At 36.9% G+C, this 24,938-nt stretch overlaps 1 protein-coding gene across 1 annotated transcript in view; it reads left to right on the forward strand.

Moving 5' to 3' along the window:
* The first annotated feature begins 6,114 nt into the window (after positions 1 to 6,114).
* Positions 6,115 to 24,938, forward strand: part of LGSN (lengsin, lens protein with glutamine synthetase domain) — a 47,950-nt gene continuing 29,126 nt past the window's right edge. Inside the window, exons 1-2 of the mRNA XM_058555448.1 lie at positions 6,115 to 6,203; positions 24,797 to 24,818. Coding sequence (XP_058411431.1) covers positions 6,115 to 6,203; positions 24,797 to 24,818 — 111 coding nt within the window. The remainder of the gene's footprint in view (positions 6,204 to 24,796; positions 24,819 to 24,938) is intronic.

Below are 24,938 nucleotides of genomic sequence, written 5' to 3' on the forward strand. Positions count from 1 at the left end.
CCAACAACTTATAAAGTAGGTACTATCTACAGACTAACATATACATATCCACACAAACGAGTATATATTTTGTTTCATGTATCAACCTAAAGAATCTGAATAAAAATTTTTCTATCTACGATTCAGGTTTTCTTGTGATTTTAATGGAAACTAGTAGTAATATTGGCAAAGAAAGATCATAATGATTACTATATAATAATATAAATATAAATGTATAATAATAATAGCTAAGACCTATATGGTTGTTGCCAGGCATTCTTCCAACGTGTATGTGTGTGTGTGTGTGTGTGTGTATTCACTTAACACACTTACAGAAAATCTATACTGATCATGAGGATCATCAACAATGTATTTTTTTAGCCACTCCCCAGTGCTTTTTACCGACTTTGGGCACAGTTAATCCAATTAAACATTTTTTTCGAGAACTTGTTAATTACTAGCATTTGTATCCTTCCACCATCTCAATAGCTAAAAAAAAAAAAACTGAATTATTTTTCAGTAACTTGTCTCCTTATTGTCCCAGAAAATCATCAATAACATCAATAAAAACAGTAGAGCCTTATAACCTAAGCAGAGCTCCCATGATGATTAAGAAATATTTGTACCAAAGCGTCATGGTGTCTTCCTTGAGAAATCAGGTTTTCCTAACATTTTATTACCAGCAACTTTTTTTTCACTTCCGGTCACAAGTTCCTCCTATTATAAGATCATATGTTGGTGCAGCAAGATTTCCTTAAACAAGAGATTGAGAAGTCAAGGAGGAACACATACAATACTCGAGCCACGTGTAGGTCTTGTTGTCAGGGAGACGGTGGCAGGTAGAGGAACGGAAAGGGGCCATGAGCAGAGGAATGTAGGTGGCTGCCAGAAACTGGAGGAGGTGAGGAAAGGGATTCTCCTCTAGAGCCTCCAGAAGGAATGCAGCTCATGGATGCATTCGGACTTCTGACTTCCAGATCTGTAAGATGACAAATTTGTGTTGTGTTAAGCCACTAAGTTGGTGGCAATTTGTTACAGCAGCAACAGGAAACTTACACAGATACTAAGTGGGGGAGCCATCATTTGCTTAAATCTGGTCTCCCTATGTGGCTATTCTGACTAAAACATGCCCATGGCTCTAAGATGCACGTTTTCTCCATTTTCATATCTTCAAAGTTGTGATGTATCTTAAAATCAATCCCATCTTACAGCTTCTGTCATTCGGGCAGCAAAGGTGCTGTAGCGGTGTTACCCACTCCTTTGGGAACCTAAGGGCACCATCAATCAAACTGGGGTGTCGCCTATTTGAAAGAAAATGTCGGAGAAAGTAGTGGAGCTCTATTAAAACAACTTTATTTTGAAATAATTTCAGACTTTCAGAAAAATAGTACAAAGAATTTCCATACAAGCTTGACCCTGATTCCACAAAGGTTAACATTTTATCACATTTGGTTTACCATTCTATCTCTATGTCATACATATATAACTTAGAGATAATTTATATTTTTAGAGATAATATATAATATATATTTTTTCTGAATGATTTGAGAGTAAACTGCAGACATGACATGATGCTCTTTATATCTAAATAATCCTTCAATGTGTATATCCTAAAAACAAGGTCATTCTCTTATAGCTATAACACAGCTCTCACAATAAGTCAATTAGCATTGATAAAATACTCTAAGACATTCATATTTTTCAGTTGTTCCACTGATGTCCTTTATAGCAAAAGAAATCATAATTCTAGTTCAGGATCCAAACCTGGGCCACATACTGTATTTAATTGTCTTGTCTCTTTAGTCTTCTTTCATCTGAAAAATTCTTCAGTCTTTCCTTATCATTCATAAGCTGACAATTTTGAATTTTGAATTCACAGGCCAGTTATTTTGTAGAATGTACCTTAATTTGAGTTAGTTCTTGGAAACTACATGGAATTTAGTTTTCCACCACATGGAAATTGGTGAGTCTGAGCCCAATGTTTAGATTCAGGCTATCCATTTTTGGGGGGCAGGAATATCAAGATACTTCTTTTCAGTGTATCATAGGAGTTACCTGATGTCATTTTGCGTCATTACTGACGTTAACATTAATCACGTAGTTAAGGTGCTGTTACCAGATTCCTTCGTTGTAGTTACTATTTTTCCCTTTGTAATTAACATGTATCGTGTAGGAGGAAATTTTGTGATGATGTAAATATCTTCTTTCTCATCATAATTTCTCAACAGAGCTCTCTTTTAAACCATCAGAACAAAATGGGTGTGGGGAAGAGGCACGGAAGGTGGTGAGTCACATGTGTTGGCCACACTCTTGGAACGGGAGTCGAAGGCATGCCAGCTTTATGGAATCTCAAGTCGGTACAGAGCCTTGGACCAATGGCTTGTGGTTCTTTGGTGGATTATTTCATGAAATGCAGCATCACCAGTGCAGCTGATGAAACAGAAAATGATAGTATGTGGAGAAAAATAAAAACATGGAAATTGGTGAGTCTGAGCCCAAAAGTAAAGGTGGACTTTGAATGCAGAGAATTTGTAGGAAAAAAACATAACCAATGTGTTTGTCTTGTGTTTTCCCTTTAGTGTATGCACCAAAGTGATATAATAAAAATCTGTATATAGTTAAGTCCAAAAGAGCTCTTTTAATAAGTATAAATAAATATTCTTGGTGTTAAGAAGACCTTCTGGGGCCGGTCCTGTGGCTTAGCAGTTAAGTGCTCTCGCTCTGCTACTGGCGGCCTAGGTTCAGATCCCGGGTGTGCACCGACACACCACTTCTCCGGCCATGCTGAGGCCGCGTCCCACATGCAGCAACTAGAAGGATGTGCAGCTATGACATACAACTATCTACTGGGGCTTTGGGGGAAAAAAAAAAAGGAGGAGGATTGGCAATAGACGTTAGCTCAGGGCTGATCTTCCTCGCAAAAAAGAAAAAAAGAAGACCTTCTGTCATGGTTTAATTGGCAGAGTTTTTTTCTTTATTATTAGTACATAACGGTATGTTTTATAATTCTTGGCATCTCAGATGCCATACAGTAGAAGTTGTGAAGTTACAGGATGAAGACTGTGCTTATCTAGTCCTTCTATTTTATTCTGTACTGTTATTCCTCTTCACATTGTATTCTTATATGTTCTAAAAGAAGTTCGGATGAAAATAGTTTACATTGTACCATCAGCAAGAGGAGCCCTAGTTGAAACTGTGAGGTAGGATCAGTTCTTTGCTTTTCTCACCCTGAATTTACCCTGGGTGGTGTCTAACCATTCCTCTGACTTCTCTTTTTATCACCCACTCTCAACACTTACCGTAAAGCTGCTCTTAGAAAAAAAGTCTGATCAACTCATTTAAAGTGAGTTAAGTTAGGAAAAGACGGTGCCCTCTCTCAGCATATTTGCATTTTTACAGGGACAGAGCTCTAGGTCAGCTTCACCGAAGAAATGAAGCCTCACTGAAGACGTTCTCACCTCTTGATGGGGTATTATTTTTAGAGAGCTGGGAAGATTTTTCTGATTTTGCCCCGTAGTCAACTGCCTACTCTGCCTGGGACTGAGAGCTGCCCTCCTGGGTTCCCCTGGATGTGGTAACCCTGGAGGACTCTGTTTGAGTCACAGTAGCTCTTTTGCATGATAAATGTCCCAGGAGTAGTCACATAACCAGAGACTTTCAGTCACAGATTGCCTATTCATCCTCACAAGTTACGCATACCTGAAGTCAACACCTCAAGGAAGATGCAAGTTGGAGAAGATTCTGCAGGCATCAGTCACCACTAACACAGATTAGAGTACAGGGCTTTACCATGAAAAATGAGAAGATCTGGGAATGCTGCATTTACTCTGCAAAAGGAAAGATTAAGGGGAAAATGTGTTTGGTGCTGTGAAAATATGAACTAGGAATAAGCAATTCTTTAACGAAACTACTCTTGGGCCTCTATTTTCCTCCCCACCCCCATCATCCTTAGCACGAGAAATTACATTGCCCAATTACAGGAACTGAAAAGGACCAAAAGTCATCAGCACTGGGTCACAGCAATACAAATAATTCCATATTTGGCTAATATGTCTTTACACTAATAAAACATGTATTGTTTTGAATGTTGGTTCTCATTTACCGGTGAATGTAGAAAAAAAATTTAGTGACTACTTAGGCAGCTGCAGTGAACAGAGAATTACTACTTCCTTCCCTTTTTGGCTCTTTTCAGTTCTTAGGAGGTATAGCAGAAAAATCAACACCAGATGGCTCTAAAGGAGATTACGTTGATTTTTTATTTATGCCCTATTTCTAAAAAGAATTTAAGATAGCTCAAAGTCTCAAATCATTTCTAGAGTAGAAAATTCTAATTGTTCTGGATATGTCTCCTTAGGAGGAAATGTCCTTTCCACTGATTTACAAAGCAGATCTCTTGGGTCTGCGATTTACAGATGCTGTTGGGTCTTGTATCACGAGGGCCCGTGACTTTAATTGCTGTGGGGGGGACCCACCTTAGACCTGCTCCAAAGCACCTAGAAAATAGAAATTATTGGAAGAAAAGCATCCAGGGTATGTTCTCTAATTTCTTAGATAAGTCGGATAAAGACATGCCCATTTGTAGTTTAACAACTTGTATGGTTGAAAGAGAACAACGCATTGACAGAGATGAAGAGATTGAACTAACATTTTTGAGAAATTCGCTAGGCTTTCCCCTCTGACAGAACCAATCTGTTTTTCTCATGTTTTCTTTCTGGTGTATGCACAAAAATTATCTATGATAAAAATCTATGTCTCACAAGCAGGGCCGGCTCTATAATTCGCAGGGCTCAATGCAAAAAGAAAATGCAGGCTCCTTGCTCAAAAAGCGGGAAAAACGCGTTTTCCTTTTTTCCAAGGTTTCTTTCTCTACCTGTCATAGTCTTTTGTATTTGCTGTTTAGTAACATGCTCCCTCTGGCATGGCATTATTTGCAGGCAAGTGAAAACCCTCACAGGAGCCCAGGGCCCTGCCCTGTGACTTGGCAAGCCAGGCACTCGCATCTGACCCCAAACCACAGCCCGGCCCCAGTGAGGGGTGGGGACGTAGACACGTCCGGAGGGAAAAGCATGTGAGGAGACACAGGAAGAGGCCCACGTGAAGACAGAGGATTGGAATGATGCATCTATAAGCCAGGGAATGCCAGGGATTGCTGGCAAACCGCCAGGAGCTAGGAAAAGGCAAGAAAGACTCCCTTATGGGTTTCAGAGGGAGCATGGCCCTGCAGATACCTTGATTTTGGATTTTAGCCTCCAGAACCGTGAGACAATAAATTTCTGTTGTTTTGTCACCCAATTTGTGGTTCTTTGTTGTAGCAGCTCTAGGAAAGAAGTAGACCACGTGACATAGGATATACCATTTATTTGTTTAATTTCTGCATGCCCCTACCAGGCTTTAAGTTCCGTGAGGAAATGGAAGTGATATATTTTGTTTACTTTTATACCCTGAGTGCTTACAACAGTGCCTGGCACTCAATATACATTCACTGGAAGAATGTAGGGATAAAATATTTTATTTTTTCCCATTCTTCTCTTTGCTACCATTTGTTCTCTCTAAAGATAAATCGAAGTCCAAGATTGATGGGGTAGGAAAAAAATTCAATAGCTGTAAAGAGTATAGCAGAAAATTTCACCTTGTATTCTATTGTGGTTCCCTAAAAAATACTCTGTGGTAGAGACTAATTCACTGGTAGGGAGGGTCTTAAACATCTCTGAACATGTCCAGAAAGGCACTGTGACCAGGATGGAGACATTGCCTGCCCAGGAGACCCTGTTGGGTACTTAGGATTAGGTTGTGCAGTGTTTGTGTCAGCCTCCTGCCTGTTGATTGTGTAACTCAAAGAAAGCGACCGCAAGTTCTGGCCGGATTGCCCCATTTCCTTCCCCTTTGCTGCACTGACCTCTGCTGTCATAGAGCAGCTCCTCTGCTTGTTTCTAGAGCTGCTCTCCCATGTCCAACCAGGAAAGCATTCAGTAAGAAGTCTCATCATTCTGGAAAATAAAAATAAACCTGGGCCTCAAAGGCTGCAGAGACTTCCACCATTTCAATCCTAAAATGGCATCTTACTCTGGAAGGTCCTCTGTGAGTCCCTCACACAGAGTCACAGGTCTTCAGCCTTTAGCATACTGGGAATGGCAGATGGGAGCTGTATGTGCTCAGAAGAGAAAAGAAAAGTTGAAGAGGCTTCCGCCTTCTTCTCACCACCGGATATGCCTCCTGAGCAACTTGCACAAACTCTAGTTAGTGAGGTCAGACTATAGCTTTTTTGTTTTTTAATTAAAAAAAAAATATCCATGGTTTCATTAATTCTCATCCTTATCTAATTCAACCACCTCCTCTGGCCAACTCATGTGAAGAAAAAATATTCTGTCCCTTAGTTTAGATGAACAATCTTGTATGACTCACAAATAAAACATTTTTAAGATTAATGATCTTAGTGAAGTCCTTCTGATAAGGCATAAGCATAATACTCTAAAATAGAAAGAATAAAAACAAAGAATGTGTTCGAGCGTAAATATCCCTTCTACCTCGTGAGTTTTGGAAAGTCCCGTATTTCATGAATCATTAGCCTGTTTGATCTTGATGTTATACAATCATTTCAAAAACAAGACTGTGTGGATGTTGCCATCTACTGTTTGCCTGGAAATGTACTCGTATAATTCACTTTATGTAACAATACTCTTCCTCTAACTGTATTTCTTTTCCGGAAAAGACCATTTTTGTCTTGATTCCTTCTTCTTTTAAATTTATTTATTGGCTTAATCTTCAGTACTCTGTCCACAAGGTCATTACAAGGAATTCTTCCACGGATATATTGGAAAATCCTGAGGAAGTGACCTAATTTTCCTTTCATCTTCTCCAACATGTTGAAATCAGTGTCAGGTTTGAGAAGACATACAGTATGTGTAATTGAAACCCCATTCTAAAAGTGCATTTGTCTCCAATCTGATTTAGAGGTTAAGATTACTGGATTGCTGTTAGTTTTATTTTAAGATTCAAATTCAAGATACTTATAAGACAAATATATGCTTTTTTTTTCTGTAAATATATTTAGATATCAGTGATTGAGTGCAAAGTTCTTTTTCTTAGAATAAAATACCGATCACTTTACTTACCAATTGGTCTTCTGAATTGTTTACTTTGTGGTTCTATGATGAACATGTAGCATTTTTAAGTATGCTGTTGATTCAAACCAGAAATAAAATAAAATTTGTAAAATCTTCACAACCATATTTTGGGCTAGTTTAAATGCACTGAGATAACCCAAATAACTATGACTAGACCCAGTAATAATCATAACTAAAATCTATGAGCTGTTTCACAGTTTATAAATTCCTTTGTATATTTTAGTAAATTTGGTCCCAGTAACAATACCGTGAAGTAATTAGTACAGTAATTGTTTCCATGTTATAGACAAGGAAAATACGACTGAAAGAAATCAAGGTGCTTGTTAAATATTACACGAGAATAATTCTATAAATCCAGTTCTCTTAACTCCAAAGCTTATTCACTTTTATTATTCTTTATGAGTTAGTTTAATTAGTTTACATGATAGGTACTCAACTCTTTTTCAACTTTTGCTTGTTGAGTGAATAATTTTGAAGTGTTTTAAAATAATCAGGCCATTCACCTCTAAATCTTTGGGCAGGTCTCTAATAACTGAAATTCACTGAAATGTATCCTCATCCTGTGAAGCTGACTGGACAAACCAGTCCCCAAATGCTGCCTTCCCTACGTGTGCACTGAATACTTCATTTAGAAAAGAGCAGCTCCTTTAAAAGGGTATAAAGTAGTACTTTTCATTACGGTTACTCATTCTATTGCAGCTAACAAATTACCACAAATGTAGAGGCTTAAAATAACATAAGTTTATGATAGCACAGCTTCTGTAGGTCAGACATCCGGCATGACACGATTGAGTTCTGTGCTCAGGGTATCACAAGGTATTGGCCAGACTGAGCTCTTGTGTGGAGACTCCGGGGCACAATCCACTTCCAAACTTACTCAGGTTGTGGGCAGAAGTCAGTTCCTTTTCACTGTAAGACTGAGGTGCCCGTTCCCTTGCTGGCTCTTAACAGGGGGCTGTTCTCAGCTCCCAGAGGCCAGCACATTCCTTGCCATGTAGCCCCCTCCATCTTCAAAGCCAGTAATGGAAAATTTCCCCTTGTCGAACCCCTCTCTTGCTCTGACTCTAACTTCCCTGTCTCTGACCTCCAGGCACAGATTTCAAGGACTCATGTGATGAGGTCAGGTACTCCTGGATGATTTCTCTGCCTTAAGGTCAACTGATTTTGGACTTTAATTACATCACAAAATCCCTTCACTCAACTCCTAGGTTAGTGTTTGACTGAATAACTGGGAGAACGTGTGAGTATGCCAAGGGCTGGGAATTTGGGGGGCCTTTTTAGAACTCTGTGACCATGCTTGTCACCTGTGCATCTACAAGCATTTTCTAATTTGGCCCCTAGTCTCCACTCTTGGCCCTAACACTCCCATAAATTCACATTACAAAGTTGCCCCTCCATCAATCTTTCTAAAGCACTGTTCTGATTAAATTTAATATCTTGCTTCAATCGAAAACAACAAAACAATCAACACTTTGAAGCCCTCTTATGGCCCGGAAGTGAGGTCTTTGAAAACCAAGATCTGAACCAACTGTTTCTCTCTACCTTCCTTCATGCATCATTAAACTGGGAACTCGCCCGTGTTCCCTATGCACAGCGAGCTCAGTGCTTCGACGTCTCCTCGTTCCTTACCCTCATCTTTACAAGCACAAAACCCAAATGCTGTTGCAAGGCTGCATTCCAAAGCTAACTCCTCCAAAGAGCTTTGTATTAACCAACTTCCCCTTTCAATGCTTTTGTTTTATTTTGTTTTGGAAATTTGTGTCTCTTGTGTAGTTAGCACTCCAGGTTGGGTTAAGGTAATTAACAAATGCCTGGTTGCTCTACTGAATGGCAGATTCTTCTAGGCCAGATCTGGATTTGGTTCAGCTTTGTCTCTCTACAACAGCTGGTAGTAATGTTACTGAACCCGAACACAAGTTCTTTTACCTGCCGCATAGTAGGGCCAATAAAGAAAAAACGGAAACATCAGGTTTGTGGCAAGGAAAGAGGTTTACTATTATCGAAAGGCAGCCAGACAAGGAGATGGGAGTTAGTTAGAACTCAGATCCACCTCCTTGAAGGGAAAAAGGTAGAGGTTTTTATCTGGGGTTTTAGGTAGGGGAGGGAGAGTATGTGCTGGGGTTTTAGGTAGGGGAGGGTGGGCATGTGCTGGGGTTTTAGGTTGGGGAGGGGAAGCATGTGACCATGCTGGTTGGCACCTTCCCACCAGCCTGTGTTTGGCCTTGAAGACTGAATTTCTTTTCCCTTGACTGTCTAGACTTTTCTGGTTAGTTTTCATCTTCAGCCTGTGTTTGGCCTTCTGAGGCTGAATCTTGACGTCTGGACCTTGACCGCCTGGGAAAGACAGCTCACTCATATTCTAAGGAGGGACAGAAAGCCCTGGTTAGTTTTAAACAACAGTTGATATGCTGAATATGCACAGCTGCAGGTAGCAAAGCTTATATCAAAGTTTTCATTCTCTTCTTCTAGCCGAGGGAAGATTTTTTAACTTGTTTGTGCTCGGTTTCAGTAACTTGTAGAGAATATACGTTCCAAAACATTTGTTGAGCCATTAACTAAAAATCAAAATAGAAACCGGAATGTGCCAAGAGTTCATAGATCTTCATTATGAATGCTTAATTACATTTCCATATCTTTTGCAGTTCAGGCTGAGAGTCTTTCTCAAGGTCATTGATTCCAGAGCTTCGGTCATTAAGTTAGACTATATTCTTCAGCGCTGAGCTAATATTGAATGATCAACTCATTTATGTTTTCTTCCATTATAAATAAATATTCTTGTTTGTTTTTTATTTCTTGGGGAAAAATGTTTTCTGCTTAAATTTAAGAAAACTTTCAAGAGCTAGAGACAGACTTAGTCTTCTGTCTTCTTTTCTCATTCACAAAGTTAGCCTTTTTCTATTAGGAATATTTCTTGACAAGTTCTTCCCTGGCTAGTGGACTCTGCTGTATGAGTCATGTATGACTCAGCAATTATTTTGGATTTTTAATGAGTTACCATTTATTTAAGCAGGCTTCAGAAACATGATTACTCATTATGAGATTCAGCTTGCACATTTCCAGATAGAGACTAAAAATAAGAACAGAACAGATATTTACTTGGTAACTTTCTGAATTTCAAAGGACTTTGGCCTTAGCGTCTTATTTTATTTAATGAAACATATGTCTCATTGCTGTGAAAAACAGTACTTTGTCTTAGAGACTCCTCTAGCCTTTAGGGCTTACAGGAATAAGTCATTTTGGAAAAAGATGAATGAATGAATGAAAGAAAACGTGAATGAACTTACGGAATAATGATGGATTATAAAATAAACTGAAGCAGAGAAGGAATAGACTTTAAAATTGCATGTCTGAACAATAATCAAAACCTCACAACTTAATTAAAGGACACAAAGAAGACTTGAATAAATAGATAATCACATCATTATGATGAGAACACTCCGAATTGTAAAGATGTCAATTTTCCCCAAATATTCTACAAATTGATGCAAATTCAAAGTATCAAATAGGTTTTGTTTTGTTTGTTTGTTTTTTTAAGAAGACGGGCTTTGAAATTCATTTGTAAGGGAAAATGCACAAAACTATTCAAGAAACTTTTGAAAAGAAACAATGAAGGAAGATTTGCCCCACGGGATATCTACAGTACACTTTAAATTTTTGGTAAATAAAATGGTGCAGAATTAGTGTAAGAATCAACAAATAGATCAACAGACTAAAATATGGAATTCAGAAACAGACCATTTGTTTTTGGAACTTTAGTTTACGAAAAGGATGGTCTTTCATTAAGTGCAGGAAATTTTTACATAAAAGATATTGGTTGAGAGGTTGCTAGTTGGCCTGTCCTTCTCTGTTTCCTTAGTTACAGAACCCATGATTTCCAGCTGGGAATATGGCTGCCCACTATTAGAGACAATACTTCCCAGCATCCCTTGCAGCAAGATGGCCATGTGACTAATTCCAGATCAATGAGATGTAAGTATGAGTGTTGTGCTATCTTAAAGTGAAGGGCATGGCCACCTTTGCCCTTCATCCTTCCTGCTGGCTGAACCAAGAGCACAATATCTGATGTCCTAAAGCAACCTTGGCCCCTGTGGAAAAAGCTGTGGTTGTGGTTGGTGGAGTAGTAAGATATAATGAACAGGGATCCCTGACACTACAAGCCCTGGCTTGCCTATCTTTAAATTTTGTTTTTGGAGGAAAATAAAATTCTATTTTGTTTAAGCTTCTATTATTTTGGATTTTCTGTTATCCCTGGATGAACTTACATCCTAGCAGATAAAAGACTACTGATTACGCATTTAAAAAAATAAATTTAAAGCTTACAAAAAAATACAAAGAGAAGAAATAAGAAAGAAATCACTTTATTAAAACCTGTTAGATAGGAAAGAAAGAATCCCCAAGCCTACAGCGTTTATTTCTGAGCCTAGGTTTCATCTCTCCACTGCTAACGTAATAATTTTTTAAAGGGATGTCTATTTATTTTTTGTGGGATAATAGTGTCAGTTCCAAAAGTTCATTTGTAAGTTTCCTCATTAGGACCTGGAATATACTTTCCCACAGAAATAAAGTTATGGATGAGGGTTGGTTCCCTATGAGTCAGTGCTACAGAGGACAATGGTAGGTTCTGATGAACACGTAGGACTTTGAATCAGAAGATTGGTGGTAGTATGCATTTCCAGTCCCCTATCTTTCTAATACAATCACATTGTTAAGTTTACAGTATTATATATTTTTATGTTATCATGAATATAAATGCTATTTATTGCTCAGCCAAGTATTATACTATGATTATTTTCCCTTTACTACAACTTTTTGTTTTCCTTGGGGTTAATTACAGTTTATTTTCTTCATTTGCTTGTCTACGTACTAATCATCAGTTTGACCCTAAACTCTCAACCAGTTGTCTAAATCTCTTCTTGATACATTCAGACTCAACAGGTTTTCTTACATGGCCCATCATTTTGAAGAATGTCTCCCAGGCCTTCAGACCTATTTTGATCTGGAATGGTTTCCCTCTGGGCCTTGGGCACAGCTGTCGTCCTGGGAACTCTCTTTGTCTTGCCCATGAGTAGGCTCCCTGGTTTCTTGAACTACATGATTTCTTATTTTTTGGTTTATTTTCATTGTGCTGGAACATATCCTCTACTAGCCTCCTGAGAAAGAAGGATGATGATAAAGGATGCCATGTTTTTCGAATACCTTAGTATATCATCAAACTTTCTTGATAATTTGACTGGGTAGGTGATTTTAGATTGCTTTCCCTCAGAAATTCAAAAGCACCATTCTATTTTCTTCTACATTACAGCCTTGCTGTTGAGAAGTCCAAGCCACTTGGACTCTTAATTCTTTGTTTGAAACTATGTTTGTTTTCTACTGCTGTGCACCGAATTACCACAAATTTAGAGACATAAATAATACCTATTACTTATTTCATAGCTGTGTAAGTCAGAAGTCAGAGAGGGTTTGGCTGGACTCTCTGCTTTTAGGATCTTGTAAGGCCCAAATCAATGTGTCAGCCAGGCTGGGCCTTCATATGAAGGCTTTGAGGATGAATTCACTTCCAAGCTCTTTCAGATTTTTGTCCAAATTTGCCTTTCATTTGTAGGATTCATGACCCCATTTTCTTGCTAGTGGTCAGCTGGGGGCTGCTCACATTGCTTGTCATGTGGCTTCCTCTATCTTCAAGTCAGCAATAATGGCATGGAATCCTGGTGCTTTCCATTTCTGACTTTCTCTTCTGCTGCTAGCCAGAGAAAACACTTTGCTTTTAAAAGGCTGATGGGATTAGATTAAACCCACCTAGATAATCTCAGTATTTTAAAATCTGTGATTTGGGATTTTAATTGTGTTAACAAAATTCCTTCATAGCAGTACCTAGATTAGTATTTGATTGAATAACCAGAGGATGGAAATCTGAGGGGACTCATCTTTAGAATTCTGCCTACCATAGTAACCATCTGTACTCTGCAAAAGAGCCCTCCCTCTCCCGGAAATTCTGATACTCTCCTTTGCTGCTTGATCAGGGAACACTCTCCTCACCCCGTTTATGGTCATCTGCCAGTTCCGAGTCACTACTGCCAGAGCCAAGGTTTCCATTACAGATCCCATGGGGAGTGACAGGGTCGTTTGTAAATCGAGGAATTCTGAGCTGGGTAAGCCATTTTTTGATATAAACATTTATTTAACTTACATACTTTTCACAGTTCTTTTTATAAACATAGAAATCAGAGTGATATGAACTCTTAAATGCCAGATCATATCTCAGACTGATTAAGTAGAAAATAATAAATATGTAACTGAATGCCTAATCTTTTATGGAGATTCAGGTTAGAATGTGAATAAGACTCAATTAAAAAATTATGCCAGTGTACATAATGTTAGATTACAGACTGTTTTCTTTCAACTATTCTATTGGCATGAAATCATAATTAACACTTTATTAAATTTCTAACTATGATATGAGTGGGCAAGGCATTATTACAATTAAAGTATAAGAAATTTGAAGACTTTTATATTAAACAAATCTTATTATATTATCAAAATCAAGATGTGAATCTGAAAAGGTCTCATATGTTTGAGAGGGAGCAATATTTTGATCAAACTAGGAAAAACTTTCAACTCAAAAGAAGGCTGAATAAGCCTGAGAGGCTGTAGGAGGGAGAGGAGATTAACTCCAGTATCATTAGCAGTCTCGGGCTGAGTTGATATCACTGTGAGCAGCATGCTTGGTGAAGAGCGAGTTCACGCTGATTGGCACAATCAAATGGATAGAGGCCTGGGCTGGAGTTTGGGAGGCAAGTATTATATCTGATTCTCAGTGCATGTTTGGTTCTGATCTTTGTAAAAAAGAGATAGTACTAATTCCTATTATTTCTCATGTGATATTTTAAAAAGCTGACTATCGAACTTCCCTATATAGGATAATGCTTCAATGCCTTTAATGTGATCCCAGGGACCATAATATAATGAAATCATTCAGCAAATTTCCGTTTGGTTTTTCTTGGCCATTGATATTCAAGTTCAATTGGTGGACTGAATAAAAAAATAGACATGTATGCAAATCTATAAGGGTCTAATATTTCTTAGACATGAAGCATAGCTATCTTCTGTACACTTCTTGTCATGTACATTATGTTTATTGAATAATAATATATGTGTTGTGACTATTTCAAACCCTCTTTGAACTATTTAAAATCACCTTTGAAATATTTTAACTCATCTATTATATGCCAATAGAGAAATACTAAAGTTTTCAATTTAAAAAAAATGCTATTACTAACATTCTTTGGACTGAATCAATTCTGAGAGTTGCATAAATGAGTATGTATCCGTTGGTGTTCTTAGTGACAAAAGTCAACTCTGATTGATTTAAGCAGAAAACGACCACGTTGTAAAGACATGGGACAGCCTGTAGAGTGCTGGGGAGAGACAAGGTCCGGCTCAGGGAATGGGGAGGAACAGCCTGCGCTACAGCTGACAGCACAGCACAGGACTGGCCCTGCAAAGGTGCCTCCATCACTGAGCCCTGAGTGCTGTAGCTCATGCCCCTACATCACCCACGGGACCCCAGACTCGCCTCTTCTGCCTCTGGACACTGGATCTGTCAGCCACCGCTACCACCTCCAAAAAGAAATCCCCGTCCCTGCTCCTTTCATCAAGAGCCATGGCCTGAGAATCCTGGCAGCTCTTCTGATGGCTGAGCAGAGGACAAATGCCTGTTCCTCGACGAGGTGCACACGGGTTGGCTGCAGGGATTAGAAATTTGAGAATCTGACATTTTCAGCTTCTGTAGTGAGAGTCAGTCTATTGCTCTTACCAAGACTCTCAAGATAGATGTTTTTTCCCCCAAACATAGGAAGGGTTTTAGATGCTAGGCAGTAAGTGGAATAAAACAAAGACAAAACAAGACAAAACAAAATAAAATGGCACCAGCATCCATAATAAGGGCCAGGAGTAAACAATGCTCATTATGAATCTAATATAATTGATGAAGCAAGCAGCAAACTGAATATTTGCAATTTTAACACTCACAGATAATGAAATTTAAAATGACCCAGTTTTAATCATTTTTCTAAAAATTAAATTCCTATGTGGGATTTTGCATCATGTTCTGAGATATCTGGGGTATTCCCTTTCTCTTTAGGGTTCTTGAACAATGATTAGGTGACAGTGAGGGCCTGAAGAGCAGAGAGTTGCTATGGAGGGATCCGAAGGGCATCTCCACTCCTACCATCTTAATCACGGTGATGGAACAGTGCCCAGAAGGCCACCTTATTTATTTTTTTTGAGATAATTTGCAAAAATATTCCAGTATGTTCTTCTCCAAGCTTCCTATTATGTTCATATGTCACCTAATTAGAGAACATTTATCAAAACTAAGAAATTAATCTTAGTACAATATTGCTAATTAGAGAATTTATTTGTATTTCACCAGTTTTTTCCACTGACATCCTTTTTCTGTTTCAGATCCCGCAGTACATTTACGATGCCATCTTTGCTTATTATTGCAGAGCGTGTGTAGAGTTACACAGAGAAACTTTACCCTTCTTACCTGGGCTGGTCTCACTAGGTGCTTGGTAGGAATTAATTTATAAGGTCAATTTCCTGTTATGACAATTACAGCATGGGAGTGAAGGGGGCACATAAAACCTGGAAAACCACAGGGAGCATAAATAAGTACAGGATGCTGCAGGTGGGTCTCCCTTTCTTTACTATTTTACAGAATCACAGAGTATTAGAGTTAGGAGGAACCTGAGAGATCATCTGGCTCCAAACCTCTTCTTGCCCATAAGGGAACTGAGATCAAGAAAATTAGGTGATGTGCCTTTGAGGAACAAGGTTTCCTCTAGAACTCAGGTTTTTAATCTGCTGGCTGTTTCACTACAGTAGCAGTTCTCAGTGTGGTCCAGAGACCCCTGAGGACCCCAAGACACTTTGAGAAGACAGCGAGGTCAGAATTATTTTCGTAATAATACTGAGACATTATTTGCCTTTTCTGCTTCATTCTCTCGTGGGTGTACAATGGAGTTTTCCAGAGGCTGCATGACTTGTGGTGTTGCAACAGAATAAATGCTAAAGCAGATTTGAGGTGCCGGTAGTTTTTCTATTAATCTAGATATTGAAAAGCTTTGCAAAAATGTAAAATGGCATCAATCTTCTATTATATTTTTTTATGTTTTGGAAAATATAGTTATTTTTCTTAAAAAATATGTTATTTGTGTTAACATGTACTATTTTCATTAACATTCTGTTTTTAAATATGGTAAATATTGATTGACATAACCCACATAAATGAAAGATTTCGGGGTTCTCAATAATTTTTAAGCTCTCTCCCAGTAATTAGAATGATTAGGAAGAGAAGGTAACAAGGACAATGGCAACTATCAGATCTGTTGAATTAATGGTGTTATGAAAATGTATTCTGTGGTATGCCTCTTCTTTTCCTAAATATAGCTCTAGCTGTTTCAGAATAATTTTTAACTCATTATATGTGATTGCAAGCTCTTTATGTGCCTTGGAACTCAGAATTTCATGCTGCCACATTCACGATTGACTTCATTTAACTTTAGGAAGTTTGTACTAAATATATGAATGCTTGTGGATATGTGCCAATAATTGAAAATGCTAAAATAAAATGCTTTGGACTAGTTTTTTTATTTTATCAACTCTACATAATTGTCGTCTACTTTTTTCAGCTAGTTACATTGTTTTCTACATGTTGCTTAATTAGTTTTGTAGAAGGGGAGATGACAGAAGAAATTCCCTTTCCACAGAAAATGAAAAGGACAAAAAAGTCCCTCATGTTCCCTGCCAATGTGTTCGTGCTCATGCATGAATTCACTGATCCTCTATTCAGTCCCACCCAAACTATTTTTTTAATGATGAATTTTTAAATCTCAATGCTGTAAACAGATCTACTGTTTCCTTAGAAAATGAGCTGTTTCAGGGCAGAGCTGAGAAGAGGTGGGGCCTGGGTAGGTGGAGGGGCTTCCAGGAAATTTTGTGATCAGGAGTTCCAGAACTACAAGGAGAGCCCAAACACTACTCTTCACATTTTTTGTGCTACATTCTCTTCAATAAAGGGTGTCAATGGCAGTCTTCTGGTTGTCTATGTCACAATTGGATGCATATATCAGAGGAGCAAACCCATGCAGCTTCTAGAACAACCACAAATTTGGAGAAAGATAAAGTGGAAATATCGTTCTGCCATTGTCCTGGCCTTATGCTGACCTGAAACCATGTTTTTGTGATTGGTGGAGGTGGTGAGAAAAACTATCCTCTTCTCTGGCCTCATCTATTATTCTCACAAATCAGTTACTCGCTTAATCCCATTGGGTATGTTTGTCTTATTTCTTTAGTGGTTATTACTGGGAAGGCAAGAATGTTGTGTCTAATACATTGTTTTGTAACATATAACATATATAAACATGAAACAAAACCAGAATCATTTGATATCATTTACTCCCACTGTTTCTGCTACAATGAAAGAATAGGTTTAATCTTTTGCTTAATTTGCATCCTTTGCTCCTTTAATCCTGTTAAATAATTCATCAGGAGGCAATAACTTAGAGGTAAACAACATACTGTTTCCCCCCTGTTGGTAGTTAGTAAACTTTAGCTTCTGCAATCTGTTCTCATAAAATGAATCCCATCATTCCTTTAATCATTTTAGTCACTCTTCTCTGGATCCATTCAATTAGATTACATCTTTTTGGCAAGAGAAGTACTTGAGTTGAACAGTCTTCCCATATGGTGTCTCAGAAGAGTGGTAGGAAAAGACTTGAATCTTACATTCATGGCTCAATGGCTACGATCATTTTGACTGATACAGCCCTCTGAATACAGAAGGTATTGAACAAATGCTTGTGAATGAAAAATGTTGAAAATTTTGAAATGTTGAAAATATTGACAATTTATTATTTTTTACCATTTATCTCTTAAGATCTTTACTAGCATTTGATTTCATGAAAACCAATTTTCAATAGCAGTAAGACATTTAATGGATCTCATACTAATATCATGGATTCAATTATATACCATATGTCCAAGCACAACAAATGATTATAGTAGCTGCCTGCATAGTTAGCCTATGATGCAGCTATTAGCCACGTGTATACTGGACTGACGATATGAATAAAGGAATGAATGAATGAACTGGCAAAGCACCAAGAGTTTTCCAATAGGACATAAAATATATACATATATATGTATAAGTAAAATAATTGACTTTATTATTCATACAATTTGTTTTTACTTCAATACTTTCTAGTTTAAGAGTGAAGTTTAATGTTTTATAAATTCTTAATATAAAAACATTCCCTCGTCAAAATTACGATTGTTCTAGAAAATTTATTTGATTTCTTGGACCTTAAATAATACATTTTTCAATCAATATTTTAAAAAACAAATCATAAATCACTCTGAGGAAAGAAATGTATATGTCTCATAAAAGACACAAAGTATATCAGAAGAAAGAAAACTGCTTTAAGCAAATAGTAGTTATTCTTGCTTTTTCTGACTCTAAACAGAATATGAGGCAATCTGCTAAATAAGAATTCTACCAGGAATACAGACCTTGATGAAAGGTGACTTTTGAAAAGTAAAATTATTCTGTTCATGTGTTTTCTTGAAATGTTTTACATTTATTTTCAAAATGGTATGTAGTACGTATAGGACATATTATTACACACTTTCTTTTTATATAAAAAAATGAAAACAGAAAGTCTCTTAAGGGATATCATGAAGTATAAATGTGTATATTTGTTGATCAAATCCTCTCTATCAGAGGTTGGCAAAGCGGCCGCTGTCTGGTCTATGCCTGTTTCTGTAAATAAAGTTTCATTGAAACTCAGCCCTAGTCATTAGTTTACATATTGTCTACGGCTGCTGTCATCCTCCAATGGCAAAGTTAAATACTTGCAATAGAGACCATGTGACCCACAAAGCTTAAAATGTTTACTATCTGGCCATACAAAAAACAAGGCTTGTTGATGCCTGTTACTGGTTAAGAACCCAGGCTTATTCTTTAAATTTACACGTGCACATTAATTATCTTTTAATAGTTTCTTTTAAGCATTCCTCTACCTTCAAGGATTTTTTTCTCTACAAAATTGAGAAAAAAAATTAGCAATTTCTGAAAAAGGAGAGACAAAAATATGTGAAATATATCTTCATCTCAAATTCTCTACAAATGCCATTTAAAAATGTTTCCTTTTTTCAAACCTTCAACTATCACTCACTTTCTACAGATGGAAGGGCCATCTATTTCTTCCGTCTGGAGTCTTCAGTACTCATGATAGATAAATATATGATATCACACATCACTCCTAAAAACTAAAAATCTCTAAAATATACTGACAATTTGATTTTTGCTGCAAGTGATCAAATAAATTTCCCACTCAGATCAGGCAATTTTAGGCTAAGAAATGAAACCAACAGAATTTCCTTTAACCTGTGCAGCACCTGGTACGCTCTCACTAATGCAAAGGAACAAGGGTTAGTGAAATCTCCTCACCTACTTATTTGTGCTTTTTTGGATGCTGCATTTGTTTTAAAGCCTGAATTCCTTCACGTCTGCCTTACTGGTTGAGAGTGTGGACTCTGGGTCCAGATTATTAGTGTTCAGATTCTAGTTGTGCCACTTACTAGCCATGAGGCTTCTGTAAGACGCTTGAGGTTACTGGGCCTCGGTTAGCCCATCTGTAGAATGAGAGTAGTAATAGTAGACCATTATTAGTTTTTGGGAGACTAAATGAGTCAGTATCTGTGAAGCACTTAGAAGTTCACCTGTACACACTATGAACTATATAAGCATATCCTATTTTACCTACTACAACAATGCAGCATTGCCAAATATTTGTAAAATTCCTAAAGCTTTTGTTGTAATTACAAACTTGCACAACTGGAGTAGAGGAAGAGTGTGGACACTCCAGCTTCATCTAGGTCACCGCCCTGAAGTAAAGAGATTGACACACACAATAGGCACAAGGGCTTTCATTGAAGAAGCTCAATTAATGAGCCAAGGAAAGAGGTATTTTTGGAAGATTTTTTTCATTTTTTTTTTCTAAAATGTTGGCTTAATTAAAGACATATTACTTTAAAATTTATGATCCATTAGAAATTAATTTTTTTGTGGTAAAACATAAGACATACCAATGGACATGAGTTATACGCTATTGAGGTTATCACCCACCATCCTTCATAATAGGCAGTACATTATGGAAACCAAATTTTTCAAATGAACTTGGGATCTGTTATTTCAGAGTCTAACATCTTTATGTTTTCTTAAATATATAGATTACAATGATTTGTTTTGCAGAAAAAATTATTCATAAGTCATCTAGATTCAAGTAGAAGATACAACTTATCTTTAATCCTGTCTACTATCTATCTAGGAGGCAATGTGCTGGATATGTTGTGTTCAGTTTGTGAATCACTCTTAATTGAGCACCCCTAGAATGATTCCAACAAACCTGAAACAGGAGTAAATAATCTAGATTACTTTCTGAAATCAGCAACCTAGTCAGAGAACACTTAAGTGTTTGGTATATAAATATGTGAAGGGCTCTGACTTTACCTAAAAAATAATCACAAATGTAAATTGTTACTTATGGGTGAAGATGTCTGACAATAGATGTTTTCAGTCCTTTTCCTAATAGAAAGAAAGCACTTATAGTAACTTCAGTGGCTATGGTGATGGACTGGAGCATAGAGGCTATCATGAAGTCAGCATAAAAATTTGATTTAGCGTGGCATAAGAGACTATTTGTTCTTTGGCAATATGCAATTAATTCTCATAATAGAAATGTGCCATTTTTTTCTAGATAATAAGTTCAATCTCTTTCATGCATAGTTTCATTTATTCAACAAAAGTATATTAATCTCTTATTATGAAATAGGCAGTATTCCAGGTGCTCAAGATACAAAATAGAATCCAAACCCTCTAGGAATTCACAGCTTAGGCGGGAGCTATAAAGACAGGTAAAATACGGTACAACATGGTGAGCACTATATAAAGCTATGTGAGAGTCAGAGCATGGAGTGACTAGCTATACATGAATTAAATAAGACCTCTTATCAAAAAAAAGAAAAATCAAGTAAATACAACAATTGAAAGAACTGCTTTTTGAAGAAAGAATGTCAATAATTCATTCATTTCTCCCCCCTAATTTTCAAGTTTATTAAAGGTATATATGCCCATGGTTTAAAAAGTCAAATAGTTCCTTACTCCACTTTTTTTCCGCCTCCCAAGACATCCATTCTAAATTTCTATAGCTGGATCTTTTTGGTTTAACTCAATATCTCTAAAAATTGTACTTATATTACTATCATTCATCTTTAAGTTTTTAGCGTTAACTATTGACTTCTCATCTTGGATAAATGACAATTTACCTTTTTTTCCTCCCTCCTTCCTGAACACACATGCAAACTTTCAATTCCTCCAACCATCCTAATAAAATAATATTGCAATTTTGGTAGGATCAATATTTAAGTACTTACATTATTATGATTATGTAAAGCTAGTCACAGTTGAGCCATATATTATTATTATATGATTATTTTTTCTTGCTCATATAATTTTTTCTTTTCCATGGAGTTAATAATTCTCTTTTTTTTAGCTGCTTAGTATCCTATGTATATATTAGAAATTCAATATCAATTATTCTCCAAACATTCAGACACAAGAGGTATTTTATTAATTTATTCTTCTTGAAAATTGTTTCTTGGGCCTTTGTCCTAAAAACATCTGACAGTACTTTACTCTTGGGATTCAGCTGTCATTCTGAGATCTCTTTCTATCAATTTTCTGGGGATTCTCTTTGCTCTCCTCCGTGCTGGATCCCCTGTTACTTGGCTTTCTGGTTTTCCTCTGTGTTGGTTTCCTATTTTGGAGAAACATATCCTTCATTCATTTTCTGAGAAAGGCTATAAGAGTGGCATGTGAAACATGTCTTCATTTTGCTCTTCATTTGATAGCTTTGACTCATACAATTATGGGTTAGATATTTTCCCACAGGATTTTGAAAACTTTTCTCCATTGTCTTCCAGCTTCCAATGTTGCTATTAAGAAGTCTGATTTTATTCTGATTCTTTATCCATTGTACATGCTAGTGTCCTGAAATTTTATGATGGTGAGTCTTGATGTGTACCAATTTTAATCCATTTAGCTAGGGATTCAGTTTAGCCTTTCATTCTGGAAACTGATGCCCTATAATTCTGGGAAATTAATGTTTTCGAAGCATTCCTCCCTTCTATTTTCTCTCTTATCTTTTTCTGAAACTCCTATTATTCATAAATTGGACCACCTGGGTTGTCATCTTTTTTTTTTTTTTTTAATCTCTTCTATCCTATTTTCCATTTGTCTTGTTTCTCTTATTTCTGGAAAGTTCTGTGATGCACATTGCATTGGTTCTTGGTTTTCCTGATTGATTATTTAGGATTAGCTTTCTACTACCCAGTTCTTTTTTCTATTGTCCCATTTCCATTTTCTTTTCTCCTTTTTTGCTTATGCCTTTTAGTTAGTTTTTTTTTTGGAACAGGCAAAAATAAGTGCATGTATTAAAAGTAACATCTTTCCCCAAAGGCCTCATCCACTTTTTAAAGAAAAGTTTATAAAGATAAAGGAGCTCTTTTATCCTGAACAATCAGGTAAAAAATTGGTTGGTTAATCAAGAAAGTCTGCTGAAATAGGGAATCATAAATAAGAGTACATACTTTAAAGGCATTATTTTAAAATAAGTCATATAATTACATTAAGTCATATAATTTACCAGCCAATCTATTGATTTTGGGGCAATGTCATTTTTGTGTGTGTGTACATCCATTGATTTGAATCCTATATTGTCATTCTTGCATAAAATATTATTGTAGCACATTATGTAAGAATAATATAGGATCTTCATTTTTTGTGACACAAGATCTTAACAAAGACCATTGTAAGACAATCTGAAAGAAAATTCTAAATTTTAATAAATTTTCTTAATTTTTTACAGTTGTATCACCTGAACCAAGTTCTACAACAATTTTTATTAGACGTATACTGCTATAAACTGAATGTGCCCCCCAAATGTCATATGTTGAAACCTAATTTTCAGTGTGATGGTGTTTCGAGGTGGGGCCTTTGGGAACTGGTTAGGTCATGATGGCCCCTATGAAAAAGACCCCAGAGAGCTCCCTTGCCCCTTCTGCCCTGTTAAAGTACAGCTAGAAGATAGTCATCTATGAACCAGGAAGCAGGCCTTCATAAGATAACAAGTCTGCTGGCACCTTGATCTTGAACTTCCCAGCCTCCAGAACTATGAGAAATAAATTTCCGTTGTTTATAAGCCACCCACTCCATGATATTTTGTTATAGTAGCCTGAACTAAGACACATATCACTTTCAAGTCTTTCTCAAACATTCAGCTTAGTTATGAAGAAATATTAAATATCTTTATTTATATTCATTTACATAATATTTAATTAAACTGCATATTTGCAATAATCAGTGCAACTAGGATAAACAACTTTGAAAATAAGTATAATTGATTTTGAGTAAGTATATAACTAGACTGGTGGGAGAAAAAGTTGGGGGGTGCTTGTTAAAATAGCTATTCACGAGGTTTAGAGTGAAGAAAGAGTCCAGTTATAATGAGGAGGGGGCTAAAGACAATTTGACTAGGAGGTTAGAGATGACGGGGTATAGGTCCAATGAATACAACAGAATTAGACAGATGCTCAGTGGGGAGGTTTAGCACTGGAGACGAGAATCTCTGAATTAAGATCTCTCTGACTTACGATGGGCACTTGTGTCACTATTGTGCAGATGAGACTGCTCTGCATGTGACACGAAAACTCTTATAAATGAAGATGTAAAAAGATATAAAAGTAAGATTTAATTGTTTGTCTGATTTATTTGTCAGAATGTACCAACTCCATATTTTGGGATACAACAATTTTTCCATTTTATCTTGAACATTAGAATTAGGATTAATTATTAATTTGGAGGGTTAAGGAAAGAAGATGTGGCTATGGATGCAAACGGCATTTAAATGGCTGTGTTTTATATAAATAATATTGATTATCTGGAAACTTCAGCTATGATTTTTTTATTTTGTCTTGATTCTACAAAATAAATGGATGAGTTATTAAAGTTCATAAACAGAATCGGTGTTTAGATTTGGATGAAATTATGAAAAATCAATCGAGTGAATAGGTAAATAGGTCTAATTTAGTTTTTTAAATGTTAAGAGAGAAATGGAAAACTTTTCAGATACTCAGTTTTGTAATTAAGAACAGAGAACAAAATTAGTCGACAATATAGCAACCGTTAAAGACAATATGTTGGAATTCAATATTATGGTTTGATTAGAAAGAGACAAAGAGGGTAAACTGAGAAGATACTCAAATTCAGAAGGTAGAAAAGAGAGACAGAGAGAGGTGGAAAAATAAACAAAAAAACAAAGGAAAAAGTAGACTCGATTACAACAAACATGAGATAATGACTGTGCAATTGCAGAAATAGAACAAGCGAGTCAGGCCTGGCTGACAGGCTGAAGTGTTGGCCTGGGCTTCCTCAGGTCTAGATGTCCTGGACAGAAGTGATCAGCTATGGAGACTGTACACTTATACATGGAAAATGCTTAGAAAGGGTTTGATTTGATTCAGAAAAACACCCATCCACCCCCCACCAACTGGACTTGAAGTCATAATTGAAGGCAGCAAACTCTCTTTGAGAAAGTGTTCCTTATTTCTTCTGAGTTACGATTGTTCTGGGACTATGTGGGGCAGCCTGTAGATGATTCTATGCTCATTGTGGACAGCTGGGATGGGCCGGGGTTTGTCCGAGACTGATGTTCG

This window comes from Diceros bicornis, chromosome 14 (assembly GCF_020826845.1).
Source record: "Diceros bicornis minor isolate mBicDic1 chromosome 14, mDicBic1.mat.cur, whole genome shotgun sequence".
NCBI lineage: Eukaryota > Metazoa > Chordata > Mammalia > Perissodactyla > Rhinocerotidae > Diceros > Diceros bicornis.